Here is a 26,690-nt window from a genome sequence, read left to right as displayed (position 1 = left end):
GAGTAGGCTAGCTAGTCTCGTATAAAGTGATTGGGTAATTTAGTCTTTTACACAAGGGACAAATTTTCTGATTGGCTGACAACGAGTTTTCTCTCCAGTCTCCTACAGTCCCATGCCACATTTACGGTGAGGATACATCCCACTTGTACTATGGATTCAGGTTTCTGATTAAACTACAAAAGCCCTATTATTTTTTTATTAAATTTTCTGATTGGCTGACAATAAATTGCATATTTAATTATTGGAATTTTGGACTTTACGCCATTATTTGAATGAGTGGTGTTGAGATGACGCAGGCCAAGTTGTTGTTGTTGTTTGTTTGTTTTTTCGTGGGGTTGGGGGATAGAAAACCACTTCGTTTCCTAAGCAACCTTTGTTGCAAATTCTCTCCTTTTCTTTATTGATAATAAAATAAAGAAAAGAACACGTGTCACCCATTGGTTGGGAGATTGATTAACAAAATAAAAGCGACCCATTGTTTCTTGTCATTATACTTATAGACATTAAAAAATAGGGAAAATAATATATAATTTATAAGAAAATTAAGGAAAGAACGTCATTTTTACTCAACGTCCTAACATGGCAAAGACCAAGTAGGGGTCCGAATGACTAGGAAAAGTTAGGTGGTCTTATCCTTTGTGGCATCTCAAAATAGTTCCACATGCTCGCCAAATAAGCCTCCTCAATCTATATTTTATTTAGAGGTGAGCATTCAGTTTATTTAGTTAAAAATCAAATCAAATTAATAAAAACTGAATTTCCTATTTGATTGTTTCGGTAAAAACCGAATTTCGTATTATGTATTGAATATAGTAATATTATATGTATGAAAAAATATTATATATATATATATTAATAATATATAATATATTATATAATTAAATTAAATTAAATTTTTATTAACCAAATTCTCAGATGTTAAAACTGAAACCAATAACTTTATAACGTCAATACCTAAAAACTAAATTAATCGAACCAAAAATTTTGGTTTCAATATAACTTAATAATACTCGCCCCTAATATTAAGCCCTTGATCACCATCATCATCGAATAAGCCTTGTCCAAACTAGGATGAATTATGTTTCACTTCCTTTACAACAGTATTCCAACATGAAAGATAATTCAGAATTCTCGATTATAAGAATTTGACAAAAGTTTTAATGTCAACGGCAATTGGCACAACCCTCTCATGACTCATGTTGGCTTAAAACCCAAGGTGCAAGACAAGCTTACAATGACGGAGTTAGTAGTGCTAGGACAATGGTAGTTGAAATAGTAAGGTTGAAGAGGTTTGGCCTCAACTTCAACCACCACCTTGCCAAATTTTATTTTGTTTTCTAATACATGGTTTTTCAAAATCGGACCAGAAAACCCAGGAACTGGTTAGATGATCGGTTCTGTTTTACCCTAGAATTGTTATTTCCCCCAAAACTGTTGATTTAATCAGTAAATCATTAATTCAGGTGGTCAAATCGTTCGAACCATTCAACGGTTTGACTGATTTTATTTTTTGTCAAAACGAACCACTCATTCAGTTCAAACAATCAGATCATTCGACCCGGGAACCAGACCCCTGATCGATTCATTATCTGATTCGATTTTAAAATCCTTGTCCTAATATATTCTATTCCCCTAACCCAGGAGGTCGCACCAGTGGACCTGTTCTTAGCTCACAAACATGAACATACAGTATGCCTGTAAATTTGTAGTTAAGGCCGATCGCGATATTGTCATTTGGTGGTACAGTGGGAGTTCATTGACTTGCAGAAGTTCTATTAAAAAAAGAGCTACAACTTCAATGGCTAGCATTCACTTGAGAAAAATCCCCAGAAACACAGCCAACAATGAGACCCCACAACCACTAGAATGAAGGTGCCATATACAAGGTCAATTCAATAGATGCATGAATGGCTTTGATAGGCCACGCCATAGCCGATAGTTAGGAATAAAATTGTGTGTGAAAATACGTCTGCGTGTTCACAAGGAAACAACATTTAGAGAGAGAGAGAGAGAGAGAGGGTGGTCAAACCAAAAGAATCAATCAGTAATCAGTCAAGACAAGGCAGCCCTCCTGATTAATTAGCCACTTGTTTAGTGTTTTGGTGCACAAATGCTTTACGCCACTAGGAATTGAAACCTTGGCCTATTAAGGCCATACATTGGAGTTTCAAGTGGTTTAACTACAATGATAAACGACAATGGAAAGTTCTCTCTTCTTGCCCAGTAGTGCTTGTTGTTAAGAAAATAAAAATAAAAAAAAAAGTTTAAGCTTTGACTTTTCAAACATTCGATTCTTTATTCTTGAAATGTTCATTCAGAAAATTTGCAGTTTTTTCCTTGAATGTTCTTGGTTATGGTGTAAATTTATTTGCACTGATGCAAAATTATGATCGCATAAATGACTTGGATGCAAATTTGATTTATTCTTTATTAAAATTTTACCTTATTTTATTTGAATACAAAGTAAAATCATACTTGAAAGAGAATAAAGTAAAACTCAAAATAAAATTAAACCAGAATTAATTTGTATACTTTTCATTTGCGCTCCCATGCATTTATACTAGTGAATAAAATTGCACTGCAACCATAAGTTTAGAGCCAAAGAAAACAATCATATTTAATAAAGCCATGAACAATTCCATGGATTTGCATAGCAGGAGGTCCACAAAATTGAATTCTGCTTGGCATTTAGCAATCAAGTATGTTAGGAGTAGGGGAATGAGGATCAGGGAACATTTGATAACGGCTGAAGTTACTGAACTGAAAATTTTACTACTTTGTCTTTTAATTGTTAAAATAACTAAATAATAAATTTTCAAAGATATAGTGATCTACCCAATTTCAATTCTGGCCATTAAAAGAGTTCAAATCAGCCCCCTACGAGATTGTCCCTCACAATGCCCCACAGCACTCTCCCCTGTGTATTGAGAGCATCTTCCAGATGATGATATCATCATTTTTGAGATTATCCGGAAAATGTTCCCAATACACGACCGCGTAGATTGTTGTGGGGGGCTGATTTAGTCACTCAGTAAAGAATCCAAAACCCCTTTAAAATTTATTCACTAAAAAGACAAAACAATAAACTTTTGAGTTCAGCATCTTCAGCTACTATTAAACGGACGCTTGCCACCTGTCCTAATCATGAAATAGTCTCTACCCTCTACTAACACCCGATAATATTTATATAACCAAATGAGCTTATGTAACTAACTACTTAAAAGCTAACCAAAAAAAGAAAAAGAAAAAATAATAAACAACAACTCAAAGATAGATCTGCTTGTCAAATAACTGATAACAGATCAACAGGACTAACCTCCAAGCTATTCATGCAGTCCCCAAATAGAATAGATATATAGTTTTAGGCTTAATATTTTTCATTTAGGCTCAGCTTGGAAGGAGTATAAATACAAATTTGTAGAATATAAAATTTTGTATTTTATGTATTTACACTGTACATATTTGTATTTGTACTGTTTCCAAACTGAACCTTAGACTGTATTTGATTTGAAAGAAAAAGTAGGGAAAGGAAAAAAAAGGTAACAAAACCTGTACAAGGTTTGTGTAAGTTCCCCTACCTTTTCTTTCAAACCAAGCACAGCATTAGGTTGTTTTTGTTTGTCTACCAAAATGGACTTATGGTTGTCCAGACTAAAATATTTCAGCTAATATTTCTCCCTCTGTTACTGAGATAACTTTGTTTTTTTACCTCTTCTAATCTGTTTTAATGTGAAATTTTGTGAAAATTAAGTAAAATTATTATTGCAAAGGAGCAAAAATATACCTCATTTTTTTCTCCTGGCCATTTTATATTGGAATATGCAAAGATTCTTGGAATTAGCAAGAATCCCCAATTTGGCATTCTTTTACATCTTCAATGTAACTGCAAATTAATTTAATATTACAAAAGACCTGTGCAATGTACGGGCTGGTGTTAAAAAGATGCCCATGTTACATTCAGTTTCTTAATTGAATTGGTTCATTGGTTGTAGGTGAATTTAATTAAATAGCCCCATATTTAACTTTTTTTATTTTTAAGACTAAAAATCTAAAAATTTTAATAAAAGGATTGGGTAGTAATAGGAAAAGTCTGATATGGGCAACTGCATCTTATACTGTTGTGTTCTTTTCATTTATAACAATTTAGCTTATTTTTAAAACCCATTGCCTTTGCATGGTTAGCACAATTTACTTAAGTCCCATTTAAGGATGTCAAATGGGTCAGGTTAAATGATAAATTTGGCTTGACCCTATTCTATAGAGTTGGGTTAAGGTTAAAATATTTGGCTTTTAAGGTCATATTAGGGTTTTGATTCTTCAATCTGAATCCGGTTTAGGTTTTGGCTGACCCACACCACCAGGTCATGATACCCTATATATATACAAAATATTTGTTTATCCTGTTTTGAGCCCAGCACTAGTGTGTTATCTCAAGAGTTAAGAGGATTAGAGAAAGGTCAGGTTGGATTAGGGTCGGGGTTAGGGGTTCAGATCCTCAGGTTGGCCTAGGTTGTTTCCAATCCAACCTGACCCAGCCCCACTTGCACCCTATTGACTAGAGATTGACTCTGCCCACTTAACAGCATTTCCTGTGGAAGCAAAAAATGCAGCAAATGGACGTAAATTCCAAAAGCACAACCAACTAGGAGAACCTTATCCCATTGAGGTGATAAGTATTAACCATATATATATATATATATATGATATATAGTATTTGGATTTCAATTTATGGTCTACATGTAACCTAAGGCAGCTATCAGTTATATATAAAACATTAAAGTTATTTTATGCAGAAGCGGAGCTAGGATTTTTTATTAAGGGGGCCAAAGTGTAATAAATATGGATAGGGGGGCAAGAGATAAGAAACATTGGTAAGAGGGGCAAAATATATGTAAGATTTAAATAGCTACTATGAGGATTTTCAAGGCATAGGGGGGGCCATGGCTCCCCTATGCCACTCACTGATTTTATGTTTTTGCTAATTCTACCTTTACTCTTCACTAGAGAATGACCCCGGTATTAAGTACGAGGTAATTAAATGTGTGTATAATTTAGTTTGAAGTTTACTATTTAGTTATCAAAAATTAAATTAAAAAAAAAATTAATATAGGTCTTAAATCTTTGTAATTGACAATCTATAATGACCTATTTTATTTCAAAACTATTATTAATTTATGTTTTTTTAATTTGATTTAAGATATTAAATGAGATCTTATTCATAAACAGTAAACAATAGCCCACTTTATTTGGTATTTACTATTTATCTAATAAATTTATTTTTAAAAGTTAAATTAGGTTGTTTCCTAAAAGTTAAATCAAATTTGTAATTAACAAAGTATTTTCTTTTTGAAAAAAAAAACATTTAAAAACAAATGTGGGTTTATGGTAATCTTTTAATGGGTCCCACCATTTGTATTTAATATACTATGGATAAACATGTGTTAAGCTAATAAATAACAGTCTATTGAGGATGTTTAGGAGTGAAACTACCAACTTTTTGAATCCTATTTCTTGAATTAATAGAATGTCATGTGTTGGAATTGTGGTAGTGGGTTGTAGGCTTTAGCAACAACTTCCCAAAAAATGCCATGTTTCTAGCTTTCTAGAAAAATGAAAAGCCACATGTCTAAATGGTGGGGGTTGTAGGCTAGTAGTGGGATGTGGGCTTTAGCAGGAATTTTTCAGAAATTGCCACATGTTTAGTTTTCCAGAAAATGAAAAGGTCACTTGTTTGAATTGTGGTAATGGGTTATGGGCTTTAGCAGCAACTTCTCAAAAAAAAAAAAAAATGCCACGTGTTTGAATGGTGGGGGGTGTAGCCTAAAGACCTTCCTTTGGAGGGATTTCATGACAATTACTTATGGATTTGTGAAACAGGCCCCATGCGGATAGCCTATAATGTTTGCTCATAAACCTAAAAAGCTCAAATAAGCTATTGTTCAGCATTTTCAGCCAAGAAATTCACTTTCCAGTGAAGTAGGAGTGATCATTTTCAACTCAGCCTTTTTTTTTCAATTTGGTCCCTCTCTCATTGTATATAAATGTAATTTGAACAACCATTTTTCTTATCATTCAAATCCCTCTTATTAAGTATTATATTTGAGGGCTTAACACCCATTAACATTTATTGAATACTATTTTTGACTAAAATACCTTATTTTTCTATTTAGTCTCTCTTTAAGTGTAAAGGTACCAAGTGTGATTTGAGCTAGTACATTTCTCCTCATCCAATTATCTCTCATTAAGTCTTATATCAACCTAAAAATGGAATTGTTTTCTTGTTTGGTGGTGAATCAACAATTCAAGCATAAATGTGTAATCCCTTGATGTCATAATTAAATAATAAAAAATAATAAAAAATGAAAACACACAAACATATAAATTGTAGAAAATATTTGGTTATATCTGTAATATCGTATATTCATTGTATTAAACAAAAATAAGTGATAAATAATAAGAAGAAATTTTAGGTATATTAATATAGAAAATTTTGATAGCATATTATATATACATATACATTTTTTATTTTTATATGTTATATTAATATTACAATATAAATAATATATATTAGATAATATTTTATATTAGATAATATCTATATAAATATATTAAGTTGAAATGTGTACGAAATGCAAAAAATGGAATCTATAAGTAACTTTTGCCTTTTTCTCTTAGAAATTACAAGAATTCCACATAACAAACCCCTTATGTGATTAACTTGTAATTGCCCCTATGTTATTCGAAAATTACATGACTACCACATATCTTTCATCTTGTAATTGCCTTTATGGTATTTTAAAATTACAAGATTACTACATACAAGACAAACCTTCCAATTTAATTAACTCTAAGGCATTCAAAAATTACATGAATGCCACATATAAGACAAGTTTACTCTCTTTACACCAATGCCTCCATGATATTCGAAAATTACAACAATGCCATATATAATTATTTACAATTATACCATCCTACAAAATAAAATGTCATCCATCTTCTCTCTCGTTTAATTCTCTCTCTCCTCCTATTCTTTATCTCAACTTTTATTATTCATTTATATATTTTATTATTATTATCTAAGCATTTATTTATTTAATAAAGTTAAATAAATTATTTTAAATCAATAAAATAAAAAGAGATTTGACATTGGGAGAAATATTTTAATAGACATTTATTTATTTTTTTATTATTATTTAAACATTTATTTAGTTAATAAAAGTAAATAAATTATTTATAAATCAATAAAATAAAGGAGATTTGACATTGAGAGAAGGATTTTAATAGACATTTATTCATTTATTTAGAAATAATTTACTAACAAATTATTCTTTTCCCTTGAGCCCAATATTTAGGTAGGGTTGTCAATGGGACAGGTTCAACCTGATGGACCCAAACTGATTGAGTTGGTTCTAGTTCCAAGAACTAAAACCAACGAGTCGATTCTAGGTCTTGATATAGGGTCCCAATTATTATCGGTTTAGAATATATATATATATATATATATATATAAATATAATGTATAATGTATAATATTATTAAATAAATAAATTACTATACATATAATATATATAGAATATAAAATATATTATACATAAATATTTATATTCTTATTTATTATAATCGGGTTTGTCAAGTCAGACCCGATTGTCTCAATAACCAATCGATTCAGTTTCAGTCTAAAAATTACAAACCCTATCGAGTCCGGGTCTAGATCCGGATCCTCAACATTTCATGTTGGATCAGTTCCAGCTCCAACTGGCTCCAACCCAGACCTGACCCATTGATAGTCCTATATTTAGGGCTATCAATAGGTAGGTTTGAACCTAATATTTATGAGGAGGGGGTGGGGTGGGGGCAAAATGTAAGTGGAATGGAGGGCCATGGTTTCCTTGGGTCCCCTTGGTTCCCTCCTTGGGGTTGGGATTAAACGTATTCATAGGTCAAACATATTCAAGTCTAAGTTTGAGCATGACTAGACCATTGGGCCTAGATCTTGAGCCCAAGTCCGACCCCCATATAAAGCTCGAAGCTCGACCAAGAAATTGAGAAAAAAGATTTGTATTCTTTATTTAACAACAAAAATTATTTATTTATATTAAATTGACTTCAAAAGTGAATTTTTTAATTATTTATTTATTGTTTTGTTTTTATTAAATTAAATATTTTATTATCCATAATTTTTATTTATTTAATTCAACATGTGCCCAATATTTAGGATTGTCAATGGATTGGGTTTGGTTCTAGATAACTTGGACCAGTCATGTCCCAATAATAAATGAATAGTTACTTATTTATTTTATTACAATAAATAAATAATTTATTTATTTTACAAAATTAAGTAAATTATTATCCATAGATTTCTATTTATTTAATTTACTAAAAGTATTCAATTAATTAATAATTTATTTTACTAAGAAATTATTTCTCTTTCTCTCCAAGCCTAATAATTCAGGGCTATCAATAGGTTAGGTACGCATAGGGGCAGAGCTAGGGATTTTTTATGACGGAACATATTGAGGCCTAAGCTTGATTATCACCGAACGATTGGGCCTAAATCTTGAGCTCAAGCTCGATCCCATATAAAGCCCAAAGCCCAGTTCAGCTGTACCGCTAAACCTTGCTCGTCCTCGTCCATGATCACCCATAACAATTCACAGAGGGACTGGATGTGCACGACAAAGAGCAGCAAATACGGACCGACATTTTTCCACGCTCCGCGTGTCTGTAGCGGGGTTGCCAAACTGTGCAGTGCGGCTGCCTACGAGCGTCTGAACTTTTGGTCTCTACTCTCTACCCAGCGTCCCAGCCTTTTTAGGCAATAACTCTCCAAGTTCGACCCTTTCTCTTCATCCCAAGTCTCTCAAATAGTGCTGGTCTTGCTGGAGCAGAAGACGTCGGCATCGAAAAAGTGTCAATCGAGGTATAATCTCTCTAGTCTATGCTCTCTAGCATGAAAAGCAAGTAGCTCTTCATATCGAAGGGCTTACCCTAATTTGATTTTGAGTTGAACCTGTAAACTGATGCCGCCACTCATTTGATGACAACCTCGACTAAAGTTTCTCTTCCGATGAATTTCCTTTCTAGCGAGTGTGAATCTATGGACGCTTTTGTGAATCAACTGCTTCGTTATTGTTGGGGGCTTTGTTATCTGTTTGACTGACCTTGCAATTTGATGGATGGATTTTTGGGATTTGTAATAGGCTAATCAAGTATTGATATGTATATACAAATGCAGATATCAAAGATAATTAATAATAAACTATTTAAAATCTTTTTATTTTCTTTTTTTCCTGGTTTACTGCTGCACCAGGTCATTTGAATGAGAGTGACAAGTAAATAACTCTTTGGTTGCAAGGCTCCATGGTTCTTGTATATAAGTTGAAGTAGTACTTCATGGGTCACACTATCCAATTTGTAGGATCGATTTAATGGTAGATGTTATTGATAGGAAGTCTCTGTTGGATATATCCATGGAATTTAGTTATACGGTGAAGCTACTCGTATAGGTGGAAATGACACCTTGGTGTATGGTTCGATGAACTTCAAATTTTTTATCAATTAGTGAAGTTCCTGTGAAAATTTATAAAGATTAATGTGTAGTATCTAAACTAGGGATAAACTAACACGTATTATCCAAGTAATGAATTTTCAATGCATAAGAATTCTCATTCAAAGACATTTCATGCCTATATATACAAACTCCCACCGGAGATTATTTGATGAAAGGCCGTCTCACCCAACAAATTTTAAGAGAACAATCTTCTTTCTGCATTTCCAGCAGATACTTTCATTCCGCATATCCTTTTATCCTTCTTTTTACAGTTGTCAAGGAAACCCTAGCCTTCCATAAACCCATGAATCATACTTTTTTTTAACAGGGCAATCAATTTGTTGGAGTTATATCTTGGTTTAGAATGTGCATGACAAGCATATTTGACTCTATTATATCATATAATTAGTTTCTTCTTGTTCTTTTCTTCTAGAAATCATTGAACATTGTGCTTCTTGAGAAAACTATCCTTAGCACTCAGTCCCCAATATGTCTGGAGAGGAGGAAGAAAATGCTGCGGAGCTGAAAATTGGAGATGGTAAAATTGTAACCTTTTAATGTATTTTGTGTTGTTGTTTACTCATTTATTTATACTTTCACCATCCCTACACCATGGGTCTTCCCATTTTGGCGCATCATGCATGGTATTTATATAGATTTTCAATTAAGTTCCATTACTTAGGCTGACTTAATTGGGGACAAGAAGGGGGGCGGGGGAGAGGAAATGTGCTTAATTATCCATGGCCTTACCAATGATCCCTTGAACTCCATCTTTGAAAAGGGACTCTTCATTCAAGCACTTATTTTTGCTTTATGGTTGTATTTGTTATTTATAGCAAGATTGAAGTCTATTTTTTCATGTGAAATAGAATGAGGATTATGTGTCTGTGTGTGGATTCTGGGGCCTGGGGTGGGAATGAGGTAAGTCTGGGTGATTAAAGATTGTATTTAAATGAGAGAAAATTAAAGTGGAAATTGAAAAGAAAGTGTGTCCAACAACAGCATTGGAATTTATGTCATGAAAAGCTTTAAATAAGTTATTGTCTTGGTCAGTATTATCATCCAAGATGCATGCTTCATGAAGCACTTATGTCATTCATTTTCTTTATAATTTCATGTAGGATGCAGGCAGTTCACCGAAGCTGTCTTTTATTTCTTAAGTTAAGGTTGTATAGAAAATACATTCTTACTATTGCTGTCATAAAACTATGTTTTACATGTCAAAGAGACTTAAAAAATTGGCCCCTCCCTTCCCTTGTGGGTTTTTGGAGATGTTTATATTAGGCACTTGCCAAGGGTGGGACTTATTGAGGCCCGTATCTCAATGAAGGACAGCTTATCTTTGAACTTTTACTTTCTATTGTTTTTCTGTTGAAGCTTCCTGGCCATCATTGTATACATAGGGTTTTCCTCTTTGGGGTGAAGGGTGTGCTAGTAATATTTATTGAGATTGAAGAAAGGGGTTAAATTCGGTGGGGATGGGAGGAGCCTACATGTCACAATGGAGGATTTGACGGTTGACTCTGATGATATTCTTCAAGGTTGCTAGGGATAGATAAGTACAGCAAGGTGAAGAGGAATAGAGATATTGAATATCATTTTGGCAGGGGTCTTTAAGTGAGGCAAATCAAGACAGTAGTTGCCTAGTTGGTTTTAGGCTTGGGGGAAAAAAGAAAAGTTAAAAGGGGGGCTTGTAATCCACTTCTTGAATTTTGTGGAATAGGTAGGGGTCATACTTCAAGTTTTTCTTGGGCATCATAGGTTGTATTATGGCTGCAGAAAAATGTTTTTTAGGCTGGTTCCTTAGATTGCTATACCACTGTTATGTCAAGCTATGTACTGTTTATAATCAAAAGAAGGGTGAAGAAATTGATGCCTGCCATGCCAATCATCATTATGAAAATTCCTAAACTTGGTCCCTAAAAATGAAAATCCTTGAGAATGGAAGGCCAAGGAACAAAGCTGCTCAGTCTTCCCAATGACTTGACAATTCAGTTCCCCAACCTATCAAAAATCCACTTATTTTGTTCCTTCCAACTAAATGGAAAATGAGACCAACTCCAGAAGATAACCTGCCGATGCTGCTAAATCCCTTGATAGGTCATGCTTGAATAACATTTGAAATACTCCTTGGCTTATTTCAATCACCTATTATGACCAAAATGTTTCGTGAAGTAGATTGAATTGTGAAGCCATCCATTTTTTATGGATAGTTTTTAAGTCATCCATTCATTCTGAAAATTGAGACGTTTAACATGTATCTGCTGGTTGTATGCATATAGACTCGTAGACATGCATATCTGACTTAGATTTTTTGTTGTTACACCACACAACATTTGCCTTGCATTTACATTTGCACTTTTAACATTGAAGAGCTGTGTTCTTTTCAGAATTTTTAAAGGCCAAGTGTTTAATGAATTGTGAAGTAGCTCTAATTCTTGATCGGAAATATGAGCAGCTTCAGCAGATGTCTGATGATCCTATGAATCAAGTTTCCCAGTGAGTGTTAGGCTAATTTTCCCAGCATCTTGTCAACTTTAGGGTGAAATTTCCCAATTTAATTCTGCAGCTTCAATCTATTACCACCTATCACACCATTGGAATGTGATCACTGTTATCTTGATTTTCAGAGTATTCGAAAAATCACTGCAGTATGTGAAGCGCTTTAGCCGCTACAAAAATCCTGATGCAGTTAGGCAGGTCCGAGAGTATCCTCCAAATTTTTAGAGGAAAGTTATTGAAGTCACATTATGCAATTTTATCTGTTGACAAAATTCTATAGTGCAATCTATTTTGTAGGTTACTGGAATTGATTGACTGGTCAAGTGTTATATCTTGCCTTTATATTGTATTTTGGTGAAATAGTACCTTAATGAGATTTAGCCACAAAACATATGATTGACTGACAAAGCAATCATGAATTCTTGATGAGGTTGAGACTATGAGATGATCACATTGAACTTTGCACTGCTACCACGATATCATGGGATCTTTTATTGTTATGAATTAGTCTTATGGGTCATTATGCCATATGCTTTAAGAACTAAGAAGAATTTGGAAACAAGTTGTCAAATATTGAAATGAACGCATTGCTAATTGATTTCCTGTGAAGTTGTGATTTCTTATGCTTTTTATGCTTTTTATGCTTTATTGCCCCTTTAACCCTCACTTTTCTCCAATATGAGCAATTAGATTCTTAACTGACCCTCAGAATCCTTAGTAGATACCAATTGGCTGAATTTGAGGTAATGTAACAGACCATCCACTAAATAGAAATCTTTTATTTTTTCTATTCTCATATGAAAACCATCTTGGTTTATTTAACTCTTTTGTTTGTCCATTGCAGCTTTGTGTACTTGGCAATCTTTGTCCTGAAACTGTGGAGGAAGCCATAGCTATGGTTCCATCTATTAAGGTAAGATCATTTATAAACCCATCCATTTTTTTTTTTTCAACTTGATCCATTCTTGCAAGATGATTAGTGATTTTACAGGAAAATGTCATTCTTGCAGTGTTTTACATAAATATATACATGCATGGCAATACACATTTATATGAGAGCGTGAGAATATAGGTTCAAGTCTGAGAGCAGCCAGTTAAGCACGAAGAAATGCTGAAGGCTAGAACTGTATCCAGTCCACCCTCCCAAAAACCCTGGATAGTTGGAACCAATATTGGGTAATGGCCTTCTACAATGTTAGAGGCAATCCCCAAGAAGCCATGGTGTGTTGGAATCCTAAATCGAACACAGACACTTCATCCATTAAGGAGAGTTTATATTACACTGGTTTGAAGCAAATTGTGGTGTTGGGAAAGAATGATAAGACATGCTCCTATTTACTAATCACATGTAAAAAACTAATCTATTTCAAGGAGGGAGGGATGAGGGAAGGAAACCAATAAGAAATGCAAACTGAAATATTTGATGAACATCTTTTCTGGATGGCTGGGGTCAACATTGGGTAATGGCCTTTTACCACCTTTCTAGATAGAAACCTATCCTTGAAAACTTTCATTGTCTCTGATGTAGGATGACTATGACCAAGTGCGAGTATAGGAAAGTATTCATCGACTAGAATATGGTTTAGGGAATGCTTCATTGACTCAGGATGAGGGTTAAAAAGGTTCTCAGTTGTAACTGCTAACTGCAAATTCTGTTGGGTGGGAAAATAGAAAAAATTTTAAATTAATCAGAGGGGAATTTTTTTTATTGAAATTTATAGAGATATTTAGAATGACAGATTATATGGGCTGATTTAAAACAAATACAGTCTGAACAGTTTTTCCACAGATGGAGTGATGGACAAAAAATTCTTTTCATGAGAGAAATTGCCGAATTTCCAGAAACTATGGTTTTACATGGAGTTTTGGGATGAATTTTAGTATGAAGATCTATAGGAGGTATTCAAATGTGGAGCAATGGGAGATTGTTTGGCATAGAAGGACGAAAATGACTGAAATAGGAAAGAAAATTCAGTCTTGGATATAAACTAAAGAAAAGCATACCTGCATGAGTTTCGGTCCTTTACAGATGTTGAATGAATTTTGATGATGAATGTAATATCTTCTTACAAAATTAGAGAGAATATAGAGAGAAAGAAGAGAGATAAAACCCTTAAATCAATCAAGGCCTCCAATCACTCTAGGATATGGGAATCATTCACCACTCTTAAAATTAATCTATTAGAATTTGGTTAAACTCAACTAATTGATATTTAAAATGTTACATATTTATAGATTGTAGACCAATAAAAGTTCTAATTGACTTAAGAGAAATAAGGTACAAGATTGCCACTATCCTACTTTAATTCAAAGGAACTAAATCCTAAACTACTTACGCAATGATTCTGAAGCTTTAAGTATAAACCAATGATAACTAGACAAATCAAACTCTTGGACAGCATGTACAATGACCAAAATACCTCTATTTGCTAAAATATAAAAAACTATTAGTGGTCAAAATCTTGTATCTAACTTGGCTCCAACATAAGTTTTCCTTGCAAATTCTACAAGAAACTTCAAGGAGTGTATATTTCCACGATATTTTACCAGGCATCCCAAAGCCCTACTATTCATGGGTAAGCATCAGTGAACCATAATACTTGGATACCTTCAAATGCATAGCATTCCTATATTGGGCATGATACACAAATACACAATATCACAGGAGTTTATTAAAAATGCCTTCTTTTTTTTTTTGGTATTACATACTACACATTACAGGGGAATCAGGGGTGGGGCAGAGCAGGGTGCACACCCACTGGTCATACCACGGAGAGTATACTTTATGGCACTAGCACTTCTAAAATATGTAGGAAACATTTTTAAACAAATCATACCATCAAAAACATGTATTTATTAGAAGCTTAATTAAATTTAGCAAGATGAAAGAACTGAGAAATGGCACTTCAAAAACCAGGTAGAAATGCATGATATAGTCCTGTATAGCCCTGTTTCCCAAACCTCTTTTTGTGTCACCATCCATATCTGGGCATAGCCCATGAAACATCATATACCCATTTGGAGGTTGGAGCTTCAGATGGTTCTGTTTAGGGAGAGTTGACCACTCCCTCAAGGAGTTGGGTTTTTTTATTCTTTTTTTCGTGGTTGTATGGAGAAAAAAGGAGAAATGAAGAAAGGCAGCAGGAGTCTGGTACAACCATATTGGCATTTTCAGTTAAAGAATGTTATTTGGTGTATTTCCCTTATTAAGCAATGAGATTCGTACTGTCAATTATTCATTGGCTCATAGTGAAACCTTAAGGTTTTTGCTTACAATCTCTTTTTTCTTCCTTCCCTCATTGTCTTTCTCCAGCCAGTAAGTGAGAAACACGGTAGAGATCTCATCAGTATTCTTAGACTGTTGACCCAGGCAGTTCAACTGATAACCTGGATAGGTGACCTGGTCCCAGGTTTGGATGATTTGACCATGTTAACAGACCAACAACCTGGATGAACTGTCGAAGTTGCCACCCAAACAGCTTTCTGGGTCAATGGACAGTCTGGGTTTTAAAATAGGGTTCTCACATGAGAGCCATCTCACCTGATCACCGCTCCCTTTAAAATCTATTGTTGCATTATCTGTTTTCTTTTTGCTTTTTCCTCGTTATAAATTTTAAAAGACATGAAATATTGTTAAAGCTACTGCTATATTTCACATGCTGATTAGCCGTGCTTGTTTCTGCTCTTTTGTTAATTAAGAAATTTACTTATTTTGCAGACCAGAGGACGTATGCACGATGATGATCAAATTGAGAAAATGCTGACTGACCTCTCATTGATCAAGAAATTTGAGTAATAGCCTCACAGTGTTTCTCCCTTGCAGTATCCCTTTTATAGATGCTAAGACAAATCCCATCATTTGCAGTGTGATGGCTATAAAGACCTCAAGGAGTAAAAGAACTTAGCTATTCTTGTGCAATTATTTGTGGCTTATAATAGGGACCGGATTTATGTAATTATCTATACACTTCTTTGTATGTTTGTTATATCCATGTTTGTACATGTGGAGGATCTGGATTGGCTATTTACGAACCCCAGGCTAGGAAAAGTAAAAACAGTACAGTCAATTCTCGCCATATGAGCCCATATGATCTACTTCCTACCACCAAGAGATAAGCATGCCAATGCTGGAGAAGCTCATATAAATCTCAAAAATATATTAATACTATTATAAAACCTACGACTGATCATCATAAATGAGAACAAAAGAATCATATATTTCTTTGATATGACCAAAAGATACTAAGAAGTTTGTACAAAATAATTGCAAAAGTGTTCTCTTAGGATAAAGAAAGTCCTCCCTATTAAAGGGAAGATAGATAAATGATCAAATCCTAATTGCGAATGAAAGCTTGGACTTATGCCCTAGTTGAATGGTCTTTTCTGTTGGAGGTGTTGAGATGCTTTGGATTTTGGGATAAATGGTGCAAATGGATATAGGACTATGTTAGGAGTTGTCACTATTCCATTCTGGTAACTGTGGTAGACTTCTTCCCCACTTTAAGATGAATAAGGCAAGGTGACCCACTTCCCCCTTTTTGTTCACTTTAATTGTGAATGTTCTTAGAAGATTAATTCATAGAGGATGGAGAGTAGGAAGGGAGGAAGTTCTTAGAAGATTTGAGGAATTTGTTAAGAGGATGGAGAGTAGAAAGGGAGGAAGTTCCACTTACACACAATTTGCAGGTGATACAACTCTATTTTGTGAAAGTGTGGACATAAATTGGATTAGAAACTTAAAATTGGCAATACAACTCTTCGAATAAATGTCTAACCCCAAGTGAACTTTGATCAGAGTTATATAATAGGGATCAATTGGATTAGGAACTTACCTGTTTACTTCCTGTTAATGTTTAAGATTCCAACCAAGTCTCAAACATGTTGGAAAAATTAATGAGGCACTTATTATGAGAGCTAGGAGAGGAGAAGAAGGATTATAGGGTGGGTTGAGAGGTGGTAACTAGAAGTAAAAGCCTAGGTCTTGGGATAGGGAATATTAGGAAAAAAAATGACTTTGCTAGGGAAGTGGTTGTGAAGATTTCCTTTGGAAATGGATAAATTATGGACAAAGATAGTAACTAGCATTCATGGGCTGGAGGACAATGGCTAGGATCCTGGAATTCTGGCAAGAGCTACAGTTGCATCTCTGTGGAAAGCCATCCATAATATACTTCTAGTATTCTCTCATTGGACAAGTATGGCTTGAATTCAGGTAACCTAATAAAATTTTGGGAATAAACTTGGGTTGGGGGTTCCCTTTTGATGGAACAGTTCCCCTCTTTGTATCTCTATCAAACCTAAAAAATGAATCTATCTCTTCCTTCCTAATTCCTTCAGATTCAACTTCTAGCTTTAGGTGGAACCTAAGCATGAGAAGGGCCATTAGGTATGCAGATTTGAACTACGTTTTGACTTTGTTAAACATCCTTGATAATTTTTTTTCCCTTCACCCCATTAAGGAAAATATTAGAATCTGGACCCCCTCCTCCTCGAGTGCCTTCTCTTGCGCTTCTTTTTTTGAAAGCTTAACTCATTCTCTTGCTCCTCTCGGATTGCCCTTCCCTATTAAAGAAGTTTGGTCCTCCTCAGGTTGGTAGTTTTTGTTGGAAGACTTTCTTAGAAAGAATCAACACAAATGACCTACTTCAAAAAAAGAGACCAAATTCTTATTTATCCCCAAATCGGTGTTCTCTCTCTGCAAGGTTGATGGGGAAACTGGCTACCTCCTTACGGTTACTTGCATGTTTGCTAAATCTATTTGGGAGTGGACTTTCTCCCTTTTTGGGTGTAATTGGAACCCCCCTTTGAATGTGTTCAATTTCCCTACCTTTCCCTTCTCTTCCCTACTTTTTCCTAAAAACCAAACACAACCTAAAGGACAGCAAGTCGACAACCACACCATCCCGTTTCTTCATTTTAATAGCATTGCCATTGTTGTGTGGTTAGATTTTGTTAGTAGCAGTCTCTTCAAACAAGAACGGAGAACTCGATGGAACCTAGGGTTTTTTTATCCTCAAGTTTGGAAAATAAATTTTTTCTTCTATGGGTCTTCTTGTTTTTTGGATTTTGAGAGAGGGGGGGGGGGGGGGGGGGGGGGGGGGAATTGATCAATGGGATTTTGGTTCCTATTGACCAAAAAATCCATGTTCCTTTTTCAGATTTATGTGGGGCCATGGAAAAATTATTTTTCCCTATTAGTATCATTATACCCATCACCCATGTGGATAAATAACTTTCCTATGGGGAAAGTTGTCAATGCTTAGGATAAAATTACCCCTTTTAATAATAACTTTTTATGGCTAAAATGGTCATATAATAATATGGAAAATAAAAGAACATGGATAAATGCACTTACCCAGGTAAATAGTACCTTACCAAAAAGCAAACAGAGCCTTTATTTAAAGAATTTGAAGCAAACATCTTGAATGGACTAAATCAACTTGGTCTGATGGGGTTCTCTGCTTATGGGCCAGAACTTCCCTGCTGGGATGAGGGCATGGCTGGGCCCGGATCTGCTGCAAGCAAAAACTCTGGCACACGGCATCCAATCACACATCTTCCAGGTACATTTATGTGAAATTTCCAATATGCGACCGTATGCCCCTGTTTTCAGAGTGTAGAGTTTTTGCTTGCAAGAGATCCTGTCATGGCATGACGGATTCCAGTTCAGGACCTTCGTGCCAGGAACCAAGCTGCAGGTTCATGTACCTTATGACGGTTTCTGAAATAATATGTTCAACCTGGAACGTTGTACACAGACAGAAAACTAGAAAAGAATGCAGCAATAAACCAACAATCTAAGAAAGAGTGAAAGACTGGAATGGGCCTGATTCAGTTAGTTGTTGCCTGGTTGGCATATGAGATACAGGTGTAAGGTACACCCATCAACTACAGGTTCTTTCTACAGTTGAGGATAGTAAGGCCGCCCTTCCAATCTACATGCTGGGAGCCTGGGACACAACATTCTGGCCGTGATACCATTTTTTTTTATTGAAATAGTGAATCTAGTGACACCAACCTTTTACCTTCTCAGAGAGAACATAACACCAGTATTGGCCACGATATGCCGTAAGCCAGGAAAGGACCCGATTGAATAACATAAACCATTAAACTAACCGTAATCATTTGCAAGATTGCTATTGGTTGCATTTTGTTTATTAGGGGAAAACTAATACAGAACCACAATCAAGGTTCAAAGTATCGGAAACGTAAGGTGTATCTGAAAGATAATTTTAAGAGACATATTGGGATACGCTTTGGATACGTATAGATACAGACAAAAAATCAAGATATGCATAAATATGCTAAAAAACTTAAATAAATACTAAAAAATATATTAATAACGATAGTTACAAGTTTTAGATAATTGTAAATAAGTTATTTAAAAGTAAAAAACTGTAATTTAATGGTCTATATAAAATTTGAGATATCAAGACACACTTAGTAACTATTGACAAATGATGGAATAATTAAAACGTGAAAAAACAAAAATGTGTATTGTTATACATTAGTTTTAAAATAATCAATATAATTTATCTTAATATTTATTAATACATAAATTTTAATAATTAATTCTAACATTTATTGATAAGTAACTATTAAAAATAAAAATGCATAAACAAATAACAAGCAAATGGGCGTGGCTTAGTTGTGAACCTCTAGTTCTTAAAGCCTAATGTTTAGGGTTCGAATCTTGCTATTGCTAATTTGTAGTTTTATGCTAACAAAACGAATTTAATGAGAAAGAGGATTATTAGTTAATGAAATTAATGAGAAGATAATTCCAATTAAGCGCTACAACTGAAATTCAAATTTAAAATTATGCATTAATTATAGGAGTAATTAACTAATTAATGAGAGAGAAATTCATTTAAATATAGGAGTAAATATATAATTAATGAGAGGTAATTCGGCACTAAATATAATTTAATGAAATTAATGAGAGAGAAGGGGACTTGTATCAGGCTGTATCAGACTGTTTCGGAACCGTATTGGCCAATTCAAACCCAAAACAATCCAATACAGGGCCCAAAATGATCCAATACAGACCGATAAATACGAAAAGGAACACTACAAATAATTTCTATTCATTCCATGTATCGGATTTGTACCGGAACGATACCTATCAGCCGATATACGTTACAAAATTTTGAAACTTGACCACAATTGAAGAGTTCCAAGTTCAATCATTATTAATTATACTAATGTTTTGAATAAATATGAAATGCTAAACTAGGCCGAATTTGTAACCCCCACCCACCCACACACACACCTTTTCATCCAAATTGAGCTGTAGGCACCACTCCTATCTGCATTGCAAGCAACTATTGACTTTGTTATACAGCAACACTAAGGGACATGATATATAAAACCCGGGGCCAATCACGAGAAGTAACTCTGTCGAGCTGAACCATGCAAGGGATTTTCAAATTGTATTATGATAGCCTCTTCCGACACTGTCCAGTCATCGATGTTGGACTTCCCATCACTTGACCGTTGAGAACAGTTCTAAAACCAGAAAATGGCAAATAAGGACATATGGCTGAAATTAGAATAACAAAAAAATCATTTGATAATACCATCGAAAAAGTACACATGCTTCACTGATGTCCTAAAGCCACATGCAGAATGTGTCACAGGGTGGACACCTGTTTTGGATATGGCTTGATTAACATGTTGTATCCCGGCCAAATTCTTTTAGGCACAGTTTGGAAGGAGTACAAATACAAATATATACAAAATAATATAAAACATAAGGTTTTGTACTCTACAAATTTGTATTTGTAATCCTTCCAAATTGAGTCTTAGGGGAAAATTCCCCATTAGTAGTACCCTGTATTTTGGGCCAAGTATAACTGTGGTCCCTGAACTTTAAAACACAACAATTCAGTACCCAAACTTTCAAAATTCGCCAATTTAGTACCTACTGTTAACCATCTGTTAAGTGGCATTTGAAAACACACAAATGCCCTTCAAGTGTCATCTAATTTTCTTTATCAACTATTCAAACATTGATAAAAAAAAATGAACAGTTTCAAATCCTTACCTCTTTTATTCAAGAAAGTTTGGGTCACCAGAATGCCCATTGAGATGTGACCCCAACTTTCTTGAATAGAAGATGCAAAGATTTGAGACTTCATTTTTTGTCAATGGATGGTTGATAAAGAAAATTCGATGACACTCGAAGGGCATTTGTGTCTTTTTAAATGCCACTTAACGGCTGGTTAACAGGCTGATTAGTGGTAAGTACTGAATTGACACGTTTTGAAAGTTCGAGTACAGAATTGTCACGTTTTAAAGTTCAGGCACTAGGCCCAAAGTACAGGGTACTAATTTGGGATTTTCCCTTTTTCTAGGTTTATCTTGGAAGAATGCAAATATAAGGTTTAGAAATATTATATACAAGGTTTTGCACTGAACATATTTGCATTTGCACTCTTCCCAAACTGAGCCTGAAGGTAAAATCATTCTTGCAAGATGATCAGTGGTTTTACAGGAAAACATCATTCTTGCAATGTTTTACATAAATATATTACATGCATGGCAATATACATTTATATGAGAGCGTGAGAATATAGGTTCAAGTCTGAGAGCAGCCAGTTAAGCACGAAGAAATGCTGAAGGCTAGAACTGTATCCAGTTCACCCTCCCAAAAACCCTAGATAGTTGGGACCAATATTGGGTAATGGCCTTCTACAAGGCAATCCCCAAGAATCCATGGTGTGTTGGAATCCTAAATCGAACACAGACACTTATCCATTAAGGAGAGTTCATATAACACTGGTTTGAAGCAAATTGTGGTGTTGGGAAAGAATGATAAGACATGCTTCCTCCTTGATCTCTTTCAAGGAGGGAGAGATGAGGGAAGGAAACCAATAAGAAATTCTGGATGGCTGGGGTCAACATTGGGTAATGTTGACTAGAATAGGAAAGTATTCATTGTCTAGATAGAAACCTATCCTTGAAGACTTTCATTGTCTCTGATGTAACATGACTATGACCAAGGGTGAGTATAGGAAAGTATTCATTGACTAGAATACGGTTTAGGGAATGATTTATTGACTCAGGATGAGGGTTAAAAAGGTTCTCAGTTGTAACTGCTAACTGCAAATTCTGTGGGGTGGAAAAATAGAAAAATTTTTAAATTAATCAGAGGGAAGGAAATTTTTTGTTGAAATTTATAGAGAGATGTAGAATGACAGATTGTATGGGCGGATTTAAAACAACTACAGTCTGAACAGTTTTTCCACAGATGGAGTGATGGACAAAAAATTCTTTTCATGAGAGAAATTGCCAAATTTCCAGAAGCTATGGTTTTACATGGAGTTTTGGGATGAATTTTAGTATGAAGATCTATAGGAGGTATTCAAATATGGAGCAATGGGAGATTGTTTGTCATAGAAGGACGAAAATGACTGAAATAAGAAAGAAAATTCAGTCTTGGATATAAACTAAAGAAAAGCATACCTGGATGAGTTTCGGTCCATTACAGATGTTGAATGAATTTTGATGATGAATGTAATCTCTTCTTACAAAATTAGAGAGAATATAGAGAGATAAACCCCTTAAATCAATCGAGGCCACCAATCACTCTAGGGTATGGGAATCATTCAACACTCTTAGAATTAATCTATTAGAATTTGGTTAAACTCAACTAATTGATATTTAAAATGTTACATATTTATAGATTGTAGACCAATAAAAGTTCTAATTGACTTAAGGAAAATAAGGTACAAGATTGCCACTATCCTACTTTAATTCAAAGGAACTAAATCCTAAACTACTTGCGCAATGACTCTGAAGCTTTAAGTATGAACCAATGAAAACTAGACAAATCAAACTCTTAGATAGCATGTACAATGACCAAAATGCCTCTATTTGCTAAAATATAAAAAACTATTAGTGGTCAGAAAATCTTGTATCTAACTTGGCTCCAACATAAATTTCCTTGCAAATTCTACAAGAAACTTCAAGGAGTGTATATTTCCACGATACTTTACCATTTTTACCAGGCATCCCAAAGCCCTATTATTCATGGGTAAGCATCAATGAACCATAATACTTGGATACCTTCAAATGCATAGCATTCCTATATTGGGCACGATACACAAATACACAATACAACAGGAGTTTATTAAAAATGCCTTCTTTTTTTTTTTTTTTGGTATTACATACTACACATTACAGGGGAATCAGGGGTGGGGCAGAGCAGGGTGCACACCCACTGGTCATACCACGGAGAGTATACTTTATGGCACTAGCACTTCTAAAATATGTAAGAAACATTTTTAAACAAATCATACCATCAAATACATGTATTTATTAGAAGCTTAATTAAATTTAGCAAGATAAAAGAACTGAGAAATGGCACTTCAAAAACTAGGTAGAAATGCATGATATTATCCTGTATAGCCCTGTTTCCCAAACCTCTTTTTGTGTCACCATCCATATCTGGGCATAGCCCATGAAACATCATACCCAATTGGAGGTTGGAGCTTCAGATGGTTCTGTTTAGGGAGAGTTGACCACTCCCTCAAGGAGTTGGGGTTTTTTATTCTTTTTATTTTTTTTGTGGTTGGATGGGAAAAAAAGGAGAAATGAAGAAAGGCAGAAGGAAAAACAACCAATCCTAGGTGGAATAGGTTTGCTCCACACCTCTTTAGAAAAGGTAGACCCCCATTAGCTGCTGGTTGGGTTAGGATGTTGAAGAAGAGCAAGTAAACAAACCATGAGGTGTGGGAGTCCAAATTCTTCTATCAACTTGAAGAGGGTCCAAAAACACCCCATCAAGTACACTCATCAGAGACATGGCACCATTTAACTCAGTATCCCTAATAGCTCTTCTCAAGCCCAAGTCCCAACGAAACCCAGAACCAGAATTGGAAGGAACCAGGAAGGTAGAAATAGGCTCATTTTTATAAAGAAACAAGGAAAACAAAGAAGGAAATTGATCCCTCAAAGAAGAATTCCCCACCCACACTTGTTCCCAAAATTTAATACAGTTCCCAGAGTGCAAGTCATACCTAATCCAAGGCAAGAATAAAGGAAGGATGACTTTCCATAGGGATGCTCTTGTAGTCCTTGCTTTAATTCCAGTGTCCCAACCATTTGCTGTTGACCCATGAATGCTCACCACTACCTTAGCCCATATTTTTTCTTTCTCATCAGGAAATCTCCACAAACATTTGCCTAGAAGAGCTGAATTTCATTTCTGTGCATTCCCAATTCCCAAACCCCCTAGTCTCTTGCTCCAATACACCACTTCCCACCTCACTCTATGATCCTTTTTTTTCCCTCCCCCGGTTCCCAAAGAAAATCCCTCATTAAGTTCTCCAACTTCCTAGCTATCCCACTTGGGATTTTGAAGACCGGCAAACAACTTGGGGCATCCTGAAGACCAGCATATAATATACAAGAAGGTTTGCTAAGGTGGATTTGATCAAGGATATTCTTCCTCCCAAAGAAATATAATTCTTCTTCCACCCAACTAATCTCTTCTCAAGCCTTTCCACCACTGGGACCCAAAAGTTGAGTGATCTAGGGTTGTCACCTAGAGGTAATCCTAAGTATTTAAGTGGCCAATCCCCTTTCTCGCAACCCAAAGAATCTGTCATCCTTCAAATCACCTTCCTCAACATTTATGCCATCCAATAAGCTTTTAGTCCAGATCAGTGTTTTAAAAGCGCAAGGGCCAAATTGTGCTTGAGGCGCAAGACGCAAGGCGAGGCATGTGCCTTTTTGAAGCAAGGCGCAAATTACAAAAAAGAAAATTGCTAAAAAAAGTCCAAAAATTCAAAAAAAAAGCCAAAAATTTTAAAAATGCAAAAAATATTAAACATAATGTTAATAAAAATATAAAGTTAAATTTTAAAATAAAAGTTTTAAACATAATGTTAATAAAAGACTAAAATATCATCTGCAAACTGAAATAACTTTGCAACCTTTACACATCATTCATTCTATCCTCATAAGGAAAAAATCTATTTGGCTTATGTTCGAACCATCATTAGTCAAACACAAGGTGCTTTCGTGCAAGGAAGGCAAATAACAGATCAGATCCTAATAGCAAATGAGTGTGTGGAGGACATGAGAAAGTCGGGGAATCAAGGTTTTGTATGTAAGTTAGACTTACAGAAAGCTTATGATCTTGTGGATTGGAGTTTTTTTACTAGAGGTCCTTGGGTATTGTGGTTTTGGAGATAGATGGTGCAACTGGGTAAAGGGTTGTATTAGCTCCTGTCATTACTCAGTCTTGGTGAATGGGGTGGTCAAAGATTTTTTCCCTGCTTGTAGAGGCCTCAGACAAGGTGACCCACTCTCCCCATTTCTTTTCACCTTAGTTGCAAATGTCTTTAGCAGATTAATCTCTAAGGCAAATAGGGAAGAGGATGTGAGTGGCTGGAAGATAGAAAGGAACAATATTAGGGTAACCCACCTACAGTTTGCTGACGATATCATAATATTTTGTGAAGGGGGTGGCAGGCAAAAAGTGAGGAATCTCAGAGCATTAATACAACACTTTGAGGAGGTATCAAATTTGAGAATAAACCTAGATAAGAGTTTTGTGGTAGGTGTTAACAGGAATGAGGGGATTATCCAGTCTGTGGCTGATTGTTTAGGTTGTTCCGTCGCTACTTGGCCTTTGTAGTACTTGGGTCTCCCTCTAGGGGCTAACCCAAAAGAGAGTAGTTTCTAGACCCCAGTGTTGGAAAAGTTTAAGAAAAGATTAACTTCTTGGAAAAACTATATCTCTATAGGGGGTAGAGTGGCTTTATTGAGAGCTACCCTAGAAAACCTAACGGTCTATTTCCTCTCCGTTTTCAGGATTCCTAATAGGGAAGCTAAGAAGTTGGAGAGATTAATGAGAAATTTCCTTTGGGAGCCAGGGGAGGAAAAGAAATACCACCTAATTAACTGGGAAATAGTTTGTAGGAGTAAAGAGGAAGGTGGTTTGGGACTAGGAAGGCTAACTCTCAAGAATAAAGCCCTCTTAAGAAAGTGGTTGTGGAGATGGCCTAGAGAAAGGGAGAGGTTGTGGCACGAAGTGATAGCTAGTATACATGGTAGACTGGAAAATGGATGGGATGCGGGTGTATCACATCAAGCTATGTTGGCTTCCCCGTGGAAAGCAATCCAGAGTATCCCCGCTCAGTTTCTCAACTTTGTCAGGTATGATGTCAATTCCGGTACCTCTGTTTTATTTTGGGAAGACATTTGGGTGGGTAATGTTGCCCTTAAGGACCAATTCCCTTTACAAGGAAAAAGTTGCCTCTCAGTTTCTCCCATCTCCTATTTCACCCCCTCCTTAAGTTGGGACTTTGGCTTTTGGAGAGGCTTGAGGGATGATGAACTTAACAGTGTTTCAGATCTGTTGTCCCTTCTTGGTCGTGTCTTTTTGGACCCCCTTAGTTTGAATGTGAGATTACGGTCTCCTCACCCAAAAGGTTACTTCACTTGTGCTTCCTTTTTTAAATCCCTTTGTTCTTTCCAGGGACAGTGGCCTAGACCGGTTCCACCTAAAGTTATTATTTTCTGCTAGGAGGTGTTTTATAGAAAGATTAATACATTGGACTGCTTGCAGAGGAAAAGGCCTTCTTTGTGTTTGTCCCCTAACTAGTGTGTACTTTGCAGGGCAAGT

The 26,690-nt window shown here is 35.2% G+C and overlaps 2 protein-coding genes across 5 annotated transcripts in view; one reads left to right on the top strand and one right to left on the bottom strand.

Moving 5' to 3' along the window:
• Window positions 1–8,643: 8,643 nt before the first annotated feature.
• On the top strand, window positions 8,644–16,076 carry LOC104600000 (DNA-directed RNA polymerase II subunit 4). 2 transcript variants are annotated; one of them, XM_010262787.3, is made up of 7 exons: window positions 8,644–8,920; window positions 9,984–10,088; window positions 11,941–12,049; window positions 12,181–12,258; window positions 12,762–12,795; window positions 12,897–12,965; window positions 15,771–16,076. In XM_010262787.3, the coding sequence occupies exons 2-7, from the start codon at window positions 10,040–10,042 to the stop codon at window positions 15,846–15,848; spliced, it is 417 nt and encodes a 138-aa protein (XP_010261089.1). In that variant the 5' UTR covers window positions 8,644–8,920; window positions 9,984–10,039; the 3' UTR covers window positions 15,849–16,076. The 2 variants fall into 2 exon arrangements, with proteins under 2 accessions (XP_010261089.1, XP_010261090.1); XM_010262788.3 differs by lacking the exon at window positions 9,984–10,088 and having other exon boundaries at window positions 8,782–8,920.
• Window positions 16,077–20,107: 4,031 nt separating this feature from the next.
• Window positions 20,108–26,690, bottom strand: part of LOC104600001 (programmed cell death 2 C-terminal domain-containing protein) — a 46,919-nt gene continuing 40,336 nt past the window's right edge. For all 3 annotated transcript variants that reach the window (XM_010262789.3, XM_010262791.3, XM_010262790.3), the window contains exon 8: window positions 20,108–20,560. In XM_010262789.3, the coding sequence (XP_010261091.1) occupies window positions 20,435–20,560 (126 nt within the window). In that variant the 3' untranslated portion in view covers window positions 20,108–20,434. The remainder of the gene's footprint in view (window positions 20,561–26,690) is intronic.

Source organism: Nelumbo nucifera, chromosome 5 (genome assembly GCF_055504915.1).
Source record: "Nelumbo nucifera cultivar China Antique chromosome 5, China Antique-T2T, whole genome shotgun sequence".
Lineage (NCBI taxonomy): Eukaryota > Viridiplantae > Streptophyta > Magnoliopsida > Proteales > Nelumbonaceae > Nelumbo > Nelumbo nucifera.
This window is presented reverse-complemented; position numbering and strand designations above follow the sequence as displayed.

What these genes read in the sequence shown, in the direction of transcription:
- LOC104600000 (XM_010262787.3), top strand. Translation starts at nt 10,040, where the DNA reads ATGTCTGGAGAGGAGGAAGAAAATGCTGCGGAGCTGAAAATTGGAGAT. An exon ending in GCAGTTAGGCAGGTCCGAGA is followed by an intron (nt 12,259 to 12,761) that starts GTATCCTCCAAA and finishes ACTGACCCTCAG; the next exon opens with AATCCTTAGTAGATACCAAT. An exon ending in ACCAATTGGCTGAATTTGAG is followed by an intron (nt 12,796 to 12,896) that starts GTAATGTAACAG and finishes TGTCCATTGCAG; the next exon opens with CTTTGTGTACTTGGCAATCT.